The following is a 15,490-nucleotide window of genomic DNA, read 5'->3' as shown; positions in this document are numbered from 1 at the left end:
TTACATATGAAAGTAACGTTTGTGATGCTCAAATGCAGTATAGAAATGAGAGCAGAGATTTTCATGGGACTACTGAGACTGCAGACTTAATAAATGACTCCATCGAGTTTCCCAGGAGGTGCAGTGGTAAAGAAACTACCTGCCAAGGCAGGAGACACCAGAGATGTGAGTTTGATCCCTGGATTGGGAAGATTCCCCCAGAGGAGGGCACGGCAACCCATTCCAGCATTCTTGCCTGGAAAACTCCATGGACAGAGGAGCCTGGTGGGCTATAGTCCACGGGGTCGCAAAGAGTTGGACATGACTGAGTGTGTGTGTTGGAGGCTATTCATGGAGATGATCTGGAGTGGATGTGCCCTCTGCCTGCCCTGGAAAAATGCTAAAGTCTCAAGGCAGGCGTTCTTTTTGGAGTAGTCTAACACTGGGCATAGGTGAAGATGTCAGCATAGACGTTCTGAAAAGTAGATAGAGATTCCAGCTCTTTCAGAAGCACATGTGCTGGCACGTAGCTATTAAATGTGGGATGCTGTGTTGGATGTTTCCAGAGGCAGGTCCCAGGGTACCATTTCCTCTGTCACCCCTCTCCCTCCCACTGGGTCTTCTCTAGTGGAGACTAACCTCATATGGAGAAGGCAAAGAAATCCCTGTACCAAAACTGGACCTTCAATATCAGGGAATTAAAAAATTTCAGGACATTCCTTGGACTACTGATGAGAATTGACAAACAAGGAGAGATACCTGGGAGGTTTCTCAGTAAGGTGATCAGTCACCATGTTGATGTAGCATGTTCAGTTTAACTGAAACTTTAAAATTGCATTTACTGCTGCTCTGAGGATAAGAATGTGCTGAGGAACCTCTGCTTCCAAGCATGTGGAATGCTGGTAAGGATGGGGTTTGGGAGGAAGCTCTTTTCTCTATATCTTTCATGAAGAGAAGGGCTGTTTTGTTTTGTTAACTATATTCCCAGGACCTATACAGCACATAGGAGGGCTTAGTAAAAATATGATGATTAAGTGACTAAGTTCTTAATCTTGGAGCATTATCGGAGCCCCACTTATTAAGTTTTAATGAGTGTATGGATCATCTGTGGATTATGTCCAGATGCAGACAGATTCTGATTAGGCAGGTCCTAATTAGGAGTGGGGCCTAGGGCTCTGCATTTGCTGTATGGAGCCTGTTCATTCTGAGCTGTGTATTAAGTGGCCACGGTATGAGCCAATGGTGCTCTTTCCTAGGTGCTGGTTATGTTCTAGGCATGGCATTTAGGAGGATTATACGTTATTTCAGAGAAGGCAATGGCAACCCACTCCAGTACTCTTGCCTGGGAAATCCCATGGACAAAGGAGCCTGGTAGGCTGCAGTCCATGGGATCGCTGGGAGTCAGACACGACTGAGGGACTTCACTTCACTTTTCACTTTCATGCATCAGAGAAGGAAATGGCAACCCACTCCAGTGTTCTTGCCTGGAGAATCCCAGGGACGGGAGCCTAGTGGGCTGCCGTCTATGGGGTCGCACAGAGTCGGACAGGACTGACATGAGTTAGCAGTAGCAGCAGCAGACATTATTTCACACAATCATCACAAAGACTTGTTATGTAGATACAGTGTCTCTGTTTCCAGGTCTGGAAAGGAGAGTTTGAAAATGTTCAGGGAATTTCCAACAGTCCCCAAAATAACAAATGACAGAGCTAGAGATTACTGTGGAAATGGGAAAGTCTCTGGTGAAAGCTAGGCATTATTATATTTTTAAAACCTTTATCTACATTCAGGGTTGGTGATGATCAAAGATTGCTTAGTGGTACATTTGTTTTCACCAGGAATTCATTAATGAGGCTTTAACTCTGCATTTTAATGAGAGGTTATTTATCAAAATGTCTCTCCCCATGAGGGAAATATGTATCACCTAGGCAGGAAATCTAGTTAAGAGAGATCAGTCTTGTTGAAAAGATGTTCAGAATTGAAGTACTAGAGTCTACAATGCAAAACGTGTCAGCTAATGCAATATTTGATAATTCATGATGGCCATCTGCTTCATCCCAGACGCTGGGGCTGGGGGAGCTGGGGGTGGGGAGATAGAGATGATAAACTCCTTATGAGAAATTGTCCATCCTTTGCACATACTGCAAAGCTTTTCGTTAGCATCATCTCAGCTGGCAGTCAAACAACAGAGCCTTTTGTCTCGTATAACAATTACTTAGAAATGAAAATGGGACTGGAAGGATTAAAGTCAATAGATAATAATTTTTCAGAGTCAAGATGTAAAGGATAAATCCAGTAATCATGCTTGCTTTCTTGTGACCACTCATCAGTGACCCCAGTGTTTGGAGAGAGTGCTAGAAAAGCAGCAGCAATGTTCTTTCCAGAAAGCTGGGATATGGTTTGTCCATTTTGCCATAGGCATCTGAAGTCCCTCCCTTTGAGACTCTTATTTGTTTCATCATGTGAGGGGGCTGGGAATCTGCCTTGCTTTGAGTCCTTAGGGAATCCAGTGCCCATGAGAAGAGACATGGGCTTATCCCTCAGGCCTGTCACACTCATCCTTAGCCCATTCATAAGCAGGGCATTACTAAACTGTCAAGAATAAGTAAGATGATTTCACTGACCTATTGGCTCCCAGCCCAGAGCTGTTTCTGACTGGTCACTGGCTCTATTGGTGCAGGGATTCTAAAATAATGATGAAATAAGGAAGTGATGCTAAGCTTCCACCTTTCCAGAGAGAGTCTCATACTTTATTTCTTCCAATACTCAGAGCTATTAATGTGTCAGGATGGGCAACAGTGACCCTGTCCACGCTACTACCTGTTCGCTTGTAAACAAACACCTCACCCAGGCGGGCTCTGAACGGTGGCTGCTGCTTTTGTCTTGTGTCAATACCTAAACCAAGCAAAACTTACTTTCTTGGAAGTCAAAATCTAAGTAGAAAAGGTCGAAGTTCGTAAATTTCTGGCTGGTTGCAATTTTTTTCAGCGTTTTGGAGAGTTGTTCTGCTCTCTGAATGCAAAGGAAACAGGGAGAATTTCATGAAACCTAGACTTGTGCTTTAGGGAGATAATTCAGGCAGAACAAAGAAATCAATAGTTCCCACTCCCACCCCCACTGCAAGTCATCAGCAGAGAGCAGCTCTGCATATTAAATTCTCTTCATGCACAAATGGCCAACGAACGAATGTACAAAACTGTTAAAATTCATTAGGAACCAAATCAGTGCAAATTAAAGTAATAAGATACCATTTTCTCCCCATGGTATTGTCAAGGAAAAGATGAACAATCGTGATAATAAAGAGTATTGCCATGGGATATGTGATTGAGAATGTCAATTTGTTTAACCTTTCTAGAGAACAATTTGGTGATACGGATCAGACCTGGTGTACTCTTTGACCCAATAATTTTCTAGGAATTTATCTTAAGAAAATAGACATGCCACACAAAGACATACATTTTTATATATAAAAAGGTTCATCACAATGCTATATATAATAGTGGAAAATTAGAAACAACTCAAATGTCCAACACCAAGAGATGAAATAAACCATGGTATGTTCATGTACTCTGTATTCTAAAATGATTACAAAATTACGATGTGGAGGAATAATTATGAACATTAGAAGGTATAAAACAATGCGTGTGTTCTGATACTATGCAGGCAAAGTCCCCAAAATAACTAGATATGAAAGTAATACTGGAAAGATATACATATTAATTTTGGGTGGTGAGATTTTGAGTGATTTTTGTTAACGTTTTTTGTATTGTTTTACATTCCAAATTTTTTAAAAATTGAAACATATTTCCCTTGTAAAAACTTTTAAATAAATTCCTTACAAAGAGATTATTTACCATCTGTGAAAGAAATGTGGGAAACTTTCTCAGAGAAGAAAGGAAGGCTCTGGGGCATCTGGTCCTCCCTTGCCTTGGGAGACTTCCAGCTCTGTGTATACCTACCCTTGCTCATTTCTCTGACTCTACAAATAAGTCTAGGACAAGCTTTCACAGACATCTCTGTGTGTGTGTACATGAATAACGTGCATCCAAGAGAGAGGCACACAAAGAGAAACTGGCAAGATGACAGGCTCAGTGAGGCAGAATGGGGAGACAGGGCACCCCACGTTCTCTTGGCTCCTCAAGCATCCAAGAGTTTTAATTTGTTTTTTTTCTAATTCACCAGCTTGGAGGCCATTGCCCTGCCAAAACCCCATCCCCAATGAAAGTCCTTCAGCAAACACGGAGAGAATGCTCAAAGATGGGATTAAAGGACCCATGACAGCCCTACCTCTGAAGTGAGAGTCCGCAGCGTCTTGTTGGAAGACATCCAGCCGCGGCAGGGGCTGACCTGAGAGCAGGAAAACACTTTAATACAAAAGAATGGTGCGGGTCATGGGAACAGGCCCTTGGAAGGAGTCAGCGTGAGCTCACCTGGAGACAGTTCAGGAAGGAGTAGAAATGCGCGTAGGTCACGTCCTTGTTGAGCTGGCCTGGAAAACAGAGGGATCTGGCCTGTGGCATGCACTCAGAAATACAGCAGCCAACTAGGGACCCTGATGGGTGATCCTGCCTCCCTTGAAGATGGCTGGTGTCCCCAGGGATCTTCCCGGGTTTTGCACTTGGTATTGCTCTTGAGGAAGCCTAGGATTTCCTTCTTTCTGAGCTCCCTAGACTTTGAGACCCAGAGTCGAGGAGAAGCCCTAAGGAGTTCACTCCCATCTTGAGCTCTTATCATGGGCTAGGGCAGGACTCCGGGGAGCGGGATACAGGGCACCATATGGGCCAGAACACCACTAACGAAGGACTTGGCAGAGTAGAGGGTTTCTCCTGGCAATGATATCAAACACGGGGCCCAGGGAGCCTGCAGGGTGTAGTTGACCAAATCCTCCTTTTGTGTTTATGAAACACTGACATCTGACCCAATTAAATAAATAAATATTCCAATTATGAGAGGACAATCGAGTGTCTGAAGGTCTGATCATGCTCTGTTTTATAGTTTGGTGAACTGAAGTTTTCCACAAGTGCTTGGGCAGCCATTGAATGGGAGCAGCTAATATGTTATAGCCCTTCATGGCCCACCAGTTCTCTTGCTTGAGCCCTCATTAATAGACAGGCTCTGTTTTTGGTGCAAGTTAAAGAAGTACATAAGAATAAAGTGATAAGCACCAAATGCAAGCTCATGCAGAGTCTTTCCAAGTATCAACTCTAGACCCAGAATCTGGGGGCAGCATAATTCATTTTCTCTTCACACCTCCCACCCCTGGCCCTTCCGCCATATCCCCCACTCCCCACCTGCTCCCCCCCTACCACCCCAGAGGCAATTCAACTTTCATGCTGCAGCTGGGACACAAAATCCAGGCTCTCCCGCATTTCAGGGGTGAATGACTGATGTCGTATCCATTAACACTTCTCTCACGCCCGAAAAAATAAAGGAAAATAATAGGGCCTATCTCAGAGCGAAGAGAAAGATTGAAGGTGATAGAACACAGTCTTATTTTTCACTTATACCTCAGATCAGTTAGACTGAAAGATAGATTCAATTTTCTTGTCGTAGAGGAAAAATATATTGTCTCTGTGTGGGTGAGTGAATCCCAGGACTGGAAAACCGCAGGCTTATTATCGCCATTAAAGTCACAGTGACACGCAGGGCCTTCTCTGTGCTCCAAAGGTGTCTGCATTTTCACATTTTAGATGAATCCCAAGCTACCGGGTCTTGTCTTCACTTTCATTTTATAGACTCCCCATGGAGCTCTCAGCCCCCATCTTTCTCCAAGACCCTGCTCTCCATCACTGAGTCTGCTTCCCTCTTTGTGTGTGTGTGTGTGCGTGCGTGTACTTTTGCAGTTTGCCTCCTTCTGTGTGTGTCCCTGCCTGTCTCAGCCTAGCCCAGCTGCAAGGACTGACACCTCCAACCTGTATCTCCACCCTCAACTCTCCACTGCTGGGAGGCCTTGGCTCTTGCTGATCCAGCCCCTGAGTGCCAGCCTTCCCCCTGCAATCTTGTTTCTTTTTTGGTATGAGGGCTATGTAACAAACCTTGGAGAGCTTGGCTGGGGCCCTGACAACCTGCTTGGCCCTGCTTCTCACCTGGTGGCCTCTCTCTCTCTTTCCCCTGTCTGGTGGCTGAAGTCTCTTCAACCTGCCAGAAGTGGCACCTCATGCCTGGCCATAAGAAACATTTCTACACCCTCTTCTTCCTCATCTGAAAGACTGGACTTCACTGATATCCACAGGGACTGGGGTTTATCCTGCTCCTGGGTGCTGGAGAAGTCATCTGCTGTCTCCCCTGTGGGGGCTAAGCTGATCCATAGCCTTGCTGCCTCCCAGATTACTCCCCTCTTCCTACTATGCTACTGCTGAGGTCCCAGCACACGTTAGGATTAGACCACAAGGCATATCCTCCTCTGCATCATCTCCCAGTCCCTGTTCCTTCCCCTCTATCTCCTGGCTATTCTGGTCCTGTCTCTAATCAGATCAGGTTGATGGAGAGGAAGTTCTTAGGTGAGTAGGTAGGTCTGTGGATGGGATAAGGGCACATTAACTGTAGTTAGAAGATAAATGGGAGAGATGTAATAGGTTGGTTTCCCCTCTTTCTGGTATTTCTGCCTATTAAAGGTTAGGGTGTCTGGGTCTGTTCATATGAAAGGCTGACTGAGAGTGCTTGTGATGGGCTTATGGTTGAAAGATGGGGAAGAAGGAAAATGGTTCTTACGCTTTTTTCCACTGATTGAAACTGTCAGTTTGTTATTCACTCTTTCTTTTTATGTATTACTTTTTATCCCTGTTACTTTAATGGTATTTTTCCATATCGAGGAGCCCTGGTATAAAGACTGATCCTACCTAAACGTCGTACCTATATGCAAAGAGGTTGTCTCTACAACTCCTTGTAGAAAGTAAATCTGATGAAGAAAGGTGGTCATGAATGCCCAGGACAGGGACAAGAGGGCTGTCTCACAATAGTGGAACAATCTGTGTGTGTGTGTGTGTGTGTGTGTGTGTGTGTGTAAGGGCTGGGAGCCCATGGGTTGGCCCAGTGGATACCCTATACTCCCTTTTAAGATCAAAGGGTATCTTCTACCCCAGCTGCTATAGCAGCAGCTCATGTCTCAGTTATGTGTAAGTTCTTTATGGCAGTTTTTGGAGTGCATTTAATGTTGGGACCATAACTGAAATTTTGGTACTAATAAAAGCTTGGTACTAATAAATAAAAACAAAAGTTGGTGCTAATAAAGGCCTAGTACCAACAAAGATCAGCCACACCTTCACGAAGTACCATCTAAGTGTGTTAAAACTTTGTACAACATTAATTTAAACAGAGATGAAGCTAGTAAGAAAATGGAAGGTGGGGTATTTTAAAATGCACTAGGTTTCAGTTTAAGAATAACTGAGGCAAAATGAAGTTATTGCCAATGTTTTATGGCAGAAGCCCTTCAATGAAGGCCATATGGCAGACTTACTTGTAGCCAGCACTCCCAGATTTCTTGACCACAGTCTAACCCTTTGGGTAGCTCCCAGAATGCTTGTACAAATGTCGTTGGCCCCAGGGTAATTTTACTGTCAGGATCTGTATAATCTTTTCCCCAGTGTAGTTGTCTTTTCCCTCTCCTTAGAGGACAAGAACTTTACCTTAGTATCATCTTTAGATAATTAATATCTCAGACATATTAACAGAAAGATTGCCTTCCTCATAGCCTGTGCCTGAGAGGACACATTCCTGGTCAAGTATAAACTTTCTCAAAAGACCTATGCAAGTACAATCCTAATGTGTGAGACCTACTTTCTCACCGGGAATTCTAATTGCTAGTAGAGATTGTGGGGCTGTCACAGCCCTTGGCAGCCAGGCAGTTACTGGGTGGTGATTCGCAAACAAGGCTAAGAGGAATGATGCTAAGGAGGGTGTCCTAGCTCCTTCTTCCCTGGTGGGAGTTAGCTAGACACCCATTCTTGTTCTGGGCCTCCACTGGCTGCCGATCTGATGCTGTGGCATTTAACCTCTTTCCTGAATAGATGGGCTGAATTCCCACTTGTACTATTGAGGCAGCAGAGAATGTAATCACTGACCTAGGGCTTCTTCCCCAATCCCTCTTGCTCCCTGGCCTCTTTCTTAATCCTTAAGGGGTGGCTAAAGTCAAATCTACAGATTATCATCATCATCATGTTTCTTGGCTCAAAGGCAGAAATAAATGGAAACCCCCTCTTAATTTCTTGTACAACCCTGAGCACTATGACCCAGGAATCAGACTCAGGTGTTTGGCTATTGATTAAGATGAGATTGACCCTAACCTGGGCAGAGCAACCAGGCCTTGAGACTGACCCAGCATTAACCTGTTTCACTGCTGATTCCTGTCTTGTGGGAACAATCCAAAGATTGGAGGTGGAGCAGAAACAGAATGGAGATGATGTGAAGGCAGCAGCCCCCTACTCAACCGTGTCGTCTTATGTGAGTTAGGAGCCTGCCAGAGGAGGAATGAGGATGCTGGGTAAATCCCACCTCCTTCCCCAGTCTGCCTAGGAAGGACCCTGATGCTTCTTGAGGAATTCAACACTTATTTCCCATAGCAACCAGACAGCAGGGATAATTTAAGATATGAATAATAACTGAAAAACATTAGAAATTTTAGGTGATTTCAACTTTCTCCCTAATTGGATCCCTCTCCCCCACCCCAATGCACCAAACTAGAGTTGTTTATAGAACACACTTGTTCCACCTTTTGCTTTTGTGCTGTGAAATGCTAGTCTAGATCAGCGGCTGGAGGGAGGCTGTTTGAGGATAAGACAAAGCCTGCTGCTGCTGCTGCTGCTGCTGCTAAGTCGCTTCAGTCGTGTCCGACTCTGTGCGACCCCATAGACGGCAGCCCGCCAGGCTCCCCTGTCCCTGGGATTCTCCAGGCAAGAACACTGGAATGGGTTGCCATGTCCTTCTCCAATGCATGAAACTGAAAATTGAAAGTGAAGTTGCTCAGTTGTAGCCAACTCTTCGTGACCCCATGGACTGCAGCCCACCAGGCTCCTCTGTCCATGGGATTTTCCAGGCAAGAGTACTGGAGTGGGGTGCTATTGCCTTCTCAAGACAAAGCCTAGAGCTGGGTTTCTCAGCCTTGGTACTGTTGACATTCCTGGTTGTGAAGGGGCTGTCCTGTGCATTGTAGGATGTTTAGGAACATCCTTGGATTCTAACCCTTGGATGCCAGTAGCACTCTGTATCTCCAGGTGTGATATGATAATGAGTGGGATTGGGTGGGTAGTCCCTGGATGAGAACCACTGGCTGAGAAAATCCTCCAAGTGATTGAGTTCCTGATCAATCTCCTTTTTCCTTTCCTTGCTCTCTTCCAAATTACGTGGAGTCATTTTTAAATACTATGATTGAGTCAAGGGAATTGCATGGCATATCTGAAAAAACCTATGGATACAGTCTAACTGCAGTTCATGGAAAGGGAATAGGATCTGAAGTCAGAAAACCCAAAGTCAAGTCCCTACTGGTGTGATGGAGTAAATTGGGAGCACATTTTCCCTGCCTCCAAGTTCCCTTCCCTAAGCATTTCTTAGCATGGGTGAAATCTAGGAATCTGAAAACATCTGTTGTGCCATGCTTAGTCACTCAATTATGTTCAACTCTTTGCAACCCAATGGACTGTAGCCCACCAGGCTCCTCTATCCATGGGGATTCTCCAGGTAAGACTACTGGAGTGGGTTGCCATGCCCTCCTCCAGGGGATCTTCCGAACCCAGGGATCAAACCCAGGTCTCCTGCATTGCAGGCAAATTCTTTACCATCTGTGCCACCAGGGAATCTGAAAACATTTGTTAGGGGAACTGAAATTTTCATCCCCAATGGCTCAAAGAGATATTCTCAGCCCAAGTGGTTGTCCTTTACATGTCCAAGGCAGCCCAGAATGGAGTAAAGTTCACTGTGTAATCACACAATCATTTCTTAAGGGTGTGGTCGAAGCCATGTGAACAGGTGGAACATGCTTTACTTATGAGAGGCTAAATCTTAGACAATAATAACATTCATAGTACATTTCATAACTGAAGAAGAAAATGACATTAGTCCATTGGTAGGGAGTGTGGTGTGTGGATATCTCCTATCGTCCCCCAGTAAGGGAAACTCAGTGAAGGGATCAGAGTCCTTTGAGAGCTGGTTAAAGGGTCCCTGCTCTTTTCTTGTGTGGGGAGGGGTGGAACTTGCTGAGGGAGGTGGTAGGGAGGTTGGATTAAACAGGAGCTGCAGGAAGAGGCCACAAGAGGACTGAAAAGACACAGGGATGTTACGGATGCAAGGAAAAGCTCTCTCCTCCACCCACTATGGAGGACACAAAGGAAGGAGTTTCGGGTCACCCCTCTCTGAATTGCTTATCTGACCCACAAAAAACTGCTTGCACCTCCAGGGTTGGTCTAAGGAGGCAGACCTGGCAATACCAGGGAAGGGACAGTCTCTTTCCATGAGAGACTGGCACAGGTGGGGCTGAGATGATGGTCCCCAGGCCTCTCCTTGGAGAAGGCAATGGCACCCCTCTCCAGCACTCTTGCCTGGAAAATCCCATGGACGGAGGAGCCTGGTGGGCTGCAGTCCATGGGGTCGCTAAGAGTAGGACATGACTGAGTGACTTCCCTTTCACTTTTTACTTTCATGCATTGGAGAAGGAAATGGCAACCCACTCCAGTGTTCTTGCCTGGAAAATCCCATGGACGGAGGAGCCTGGTGGGCTGCAGTCCATGGGGTCGCTAAGAGTAGGACATGACTGAGTGACTTCCCTTTCACTTTTTACTTTCATGCATTGGAGAAGGAAATGGCAACCCACTCCAGTGTTCTTGCCTGGAGAATCCCAGGGACGGCAGGGCCTGGCGGGCTGCCATCTCTGGGGTCGCACAGAGTTGGACACGACTGAAGCGACTTAGCAGTAGCAGCAGCAGCAGGCCTCTCCTTGTAGATGCCTCTCTGAGAGGCCTGAGACCAGCGCTTCCCATCTGCCCTTTGTTTAATTTTCTCTAGTAACACTCAGCCTTTTCTGACTTTTGGAATCTTTTTCCCACTGTAACCTAAGCCTATGCTGGCTGAGATTTTTGACTATAATGTTCACTTATGGTGTCTTGAACAGCACATGGCATACAATGAGTATTTTTTTAAAGAACATTCTTCCCTGAAACACAAAAAGAACCCTGCTACACCCAGGTTACATATACAATAAGCTGTGCAACATTTGGCAAGCTATGCAACCTTTCTGAGCCTTAGTTTTTTTCATCAATCAAGTGGAATTAATAGAAACATTTATCTTACAAAATTGTTTTAAGGATCTGCAATGGCAGCTCTTCCCAAGGTGAATTACTACTACTTTCACAGTCTTTGTAAAGCGTCTGGAATGCTACACGTGCTATTAGAAATTTCCTGGAACTTTAAAGCATTTCAGAGCCAAGGACTCCAAGAATGTAGAAGCAGGGACCAAAGCTTCTGGAAGAGTGTGTTCTATAGAACTCCCAACTGGTCACTAGAGTATACAGAAAGTAAAAGTGAAAGTCACTCAGTTGTGTCTGACTCTTTGTGACCCCATGGATTATATAGTCCATGGAGTTCTCCAGGCCAGAATACTGGAGTGGGTAGCCTCTCCCTTCTCCAGGGGATCTTCCCAACCCAGGGATTGAACCCAGGTCTCCCACATTGTACGCAGATTCTTTACCAGCTGAACCATCAAGGAATCCCAGGAACACTGGAATGGGTACCCTATCCCATCTCCAGCAGATCTTCCTGACCCAGGAATTGAACCAGGGTCTCCTGCATTGCATGTGGATTCCTTGTCAGCTGAGCTACCAGGGAAGATTCAGGGTGCAAAGAATCCATTAGAATTCTGGCCACCAGGGGGCACTCACCACTGAGGTCTAGAGAAATCCTTCCTTTGGACTTGTGTGTCCCCTTTCTGTCTCTTGTTTGGACTTTGTTGGCTTGCTCTGTGTTCTGTATCTCACCTTCAGCGAAGGAGTTTCCTTATTTAAACTCGTACCTTTCAATTTGTCCAAATTCTATACTAACTGTGTCTGCCCTGTCTGACTTTGATATGGTTCTGGCCACCTTTGGATACTGACCTTTAGATCCTGTACCTGGGTACTCTCTCCTTGATTTGTTCTGGTGACATTTTAGGTGTATTCTTATATAATTGAGCTACATATATTTGAACTATGAATACACTGACATTGTTAAAGAGTAAAAGAATCTCTGATACCAAGAGGATGATATCTGTCATGCAAATGATCCCAGAGAAATCTTCCATCTGGTAAGCCATATAAAATAACATGACTGCCGTTTGGCAGGTGGGAATTTAGATACTGCAGAGTCTGCATGACCTTGGAGTACAATTTCTCAGGAGTGGTCATTTCTGGGAGAGGATCAATATGCCTGTTGGCAAAAGAAACAGAAAATATCTTAGCAGGCTATAAGGATAAATGCATGCAAATACACTTCCCTGCCCCTGACACACACACTCTCTCTCACACACACACTGATTATTTATTTGCAAAATATTTCTGACTTTGGGACTCCCTTGTGATTAGGAGGGCCACTGACAGGTCTGGCCTACGCGTTGTGAGCAGAAATGACATTTGCCATGTTTGGTTGTATGAGAGCCTCTAGGATGCCCTTTCTCTTTGCCACGGGCCTGAACAATGTTCTAGAAGGCAGCTGCTCCACCAATGAGTACTGGAACAGAGCTCCATGGTGATCCCTGATGGACAATGTAGTGTGAGTGAGTAAATATTTATTGTGTTATGCTATTAAGATTTTAGGGGCTGTTTGTTCCTGCAGTATAATGTCACTGACTCTGACTATTGCACACAGTTAATGGAATCAAAGAAGCCTGGTACTGCTTATTATTTTTGGTGCTTTGAGATCTGCAACTTGGCCTTTAAAATTTTTCATCTATGCCATAGTCAGGGAAACAGACTTTCACTGCAAAATGAAGTGACATTATGTGTGCACACTACATCCTTCCTTTCTGCACTAAACGTGAACTTTCATGAATTTCCTGATCGGCTGCTATTCCAGGCTGTACCCCTGCAACAATATCTGTCTGCAGACAATTCAGATTTTCATCACTGCCTTTCTCTATGGTAGTGCTTGTGTTATACAGAGGAAATTTAAAATTTTATTCTTGTCTTTTTGTTCCATAAAAGTTAGTGAAAACAGAAAATGAAAGGACTGAAAGTAGTTATAAGAGCATGGTCCTAAAATCAAAGAATTTAAGACAAAGATGTAAATCATAAGTGAATTAAAAGTAGCAAATCTTTAGCTTCAATCAGACATTTATTGAATTTCATTTGTCTTGGAAAAGAGCAAAGAACAAAGATAAGAAATATAAAAAATACTAGAAATAAATCATTGAAAATCTCATTTAAATCTCCCTTCTTTTCTTTGTTTATCTCTCTCTCTCTCTCTCTCTTTTTTTTGTTATGTTTAAAAGGCAAGGTACAAATAGGGATTCTAGAACATTTTTTGGATTTAATATATAAGCCTACTATTATTCATTTTTTGCACAACTGAGTTTTGTACAAGCCCTAAGTACACATCAGATTTGACTTAAGACACTAACCTGCATTTACCTGGGAGAGAATATAGAATTTTCTGATTTTCATCTACTCTTTTGGCTTTAAACTGCCTGTTGTTAATCTAAATGGAATCATGTTCTCTAAATTCTTGAAATTTCAGATTTACCTAATGATCCTGTCTATGGATTGAATAGCATCCCTCAGACTGTGACCTCATTTGAAAACAGGGTCTCTGCAGATATAATCAATTGAGATGAGATCATACTGGATTAGGATGAGCCTTAAATACAATCATTAGGGTTTTTTAAGAAGAGGAGAGACACAGACGTAGGGAAGAAGGCCATGTGATGCTGGAAGTGGAGACTGGAGTGATGCTGCCACAAGCCAAGGAATGTTGAGGATTGCAGGGAGCCACCAGAAGGATGAAAAGACAAAGAACGACTTTCCATGGGCACTTCAAAAGCAACCTGGCCCTTCCCACACCTTGATTTTGGACCTTTAGCCTCCAGCACTGTGAGACAATGTCTCCTTTGTTTGAAGTTACCCAGGTTGAGGTATTTTGTCACTGCCACCCTAAGGCATTGAATGCAGATTCTAAGCCAGAAAAGTAAGTTCATGACTCACAGGTTGGACCAGACATAAGAGACATGGAAAGAGGGAATAGAAAGAAGTCCCGGGAGGGAGGTGGGAGGGGGGTTCAGGATGGGGAACACGTGTATACCTGTGGTGGATTCATGTTGATGTATGGCAAAACCAAAACAATTTTGTAAAGTAATTAACCTCCAATTAAAATAAATAAATTTATATTAAAAAAAAGAAAAACTAAAAAAAAAAAAAAAAAAGAAGTCCCTGGGGTATTCACTATTGTCACTTTTAAGGGACCTGCTCCTAAATGGATATCAGTGGTGTCATTTTGGAAGGAATTTTTCAAAATGTATCAAAATTTGAAGTTGGCTTAACTATTAACCTTGGTTGACATTTCTCTTTTGGGAAATTGTCCTTTAATAACGTTTTCACAAATGTGCAAAAATGTACATACAAATATTGCAGCATTTCTTGGAATAGAATTAAATTGGAATAAACTAAAAAGTCTGGCTACCTAAATTATAGTACACCCATGCAGCCATTCAAAGGAATGAAGTAACTAGATAAAGGTGATGGTTGCACAACATTCTGAATGTACTCAATGCTACTGAATCATTCACTTTAAAATGGTTAATTTTACAATATGTGAATTTCATTGCAATAAAACAAAATTTTTAAAAAGAATAATCTAAATGTATTAACATGGGAAAGACTGCTGAAAAGTATTGTTGATCAAAAAGAACAAATTGCAGAGCACTAAGCATAATAATATTTCATTTCAATGAATATTAATCACCCTGTAAGTTAGAATTTGAATAGAAAAAAAAATCTGGATGCAAATACAGGAAGCTGTCTCTATTGGTTAGCTCAGAGCAGGCTTGTGGGGGGTGGTAGGGAGTGACTCTGGCGTAACTCTCCCTTCCTAAACCCTGTATTATTTGAACTTCTTACAACAGATGTTATTTTGTGATCAGAGAAACAATCCAAATGAAAGGGGTCTTCATATTATTTTATTCTTTCTAAAATAAGAGATAAAACTAAGTTTTGATGGGAGGGGCAGGAAACATTGTCATCTTATGTCATTTCCGCTCTACCTATTTCTCTTAGCCAAATAAAACTTTTGCACTGTTGCTATCCCAAGGGTGGCAGGCTGACCATCGTGTGAGGGTCACATGGGCCAGTTTGTGACAAGCATCATGTCCCCATCCAGAGGAAAAGGTGGAGCAAGTCTGATGTTTGGGGTGTTTGTTGCGGTTGGTGTATATGCTTCTACACTAGGTAATGAGTTCCCTGGACTTTGTGATAGATAGGAGGAAAGGGAAAAAGATGCCCATTTTACAAAACCCCAGCATGTAGAATAAAATTCTATATTTATGGTTTTTATTACTTTGGGA

The 15,490-nt window shown here is 43.5% G+C and overlaps 1 protein-coding gene across 1 annotated transcript in view; it reads right to left on the bottom strand.

Moving 5' to 3' along the window:
• Positions 1-15,490, bottom strand: part of AOAH (acyloxyacyl hydrolase) — a 203,006-nt gene that overhangs the window by 18,140 nt on the left and 169,376 nt on the right. The window contains exons 16-19 of the mRNA XM_068973018.1: positions 12,194-12,366; positions 4,410-4,468; positions 4,267-4,326; positions 2,895-2,991 (exon numbers count right to left, since the gene is read on the bottom strand). Coding sequence (XP_068829119.1) covers positions 2,895-2,991; positions 4,267-4,326; positions 4,410-4,468; positions 12,194-12,366 — 389 coding nt within the window. The remainder of the gene's footprint in view (positions 1-2,894; positions 2,992-4,266; positions 4,327-4,409; positions 4,469-12,193; positions 12,367-15,490) is intronic.

Source organism: Capricornis sumatraensis, chromosome 5 (genome assembly GCF_032405125.1).
Source record: "Capricornis sumatraensis isolate serow.1 chromosome 5, serow.2, whole genome shotgun sequence".
Taxonomy (NCBI): domain Eukaryota; kingdom Metazoa; phylum Chordata; class Mammalia; order Artiodactyla; family Bovidae; genus Capricornis; species Capricornis sumatraensis.
The sequence above is the reverse complement of the archived record's forward strand: the minus strand, read 5'-3'. Positions and strand labels throughout refer to the sequence as shown.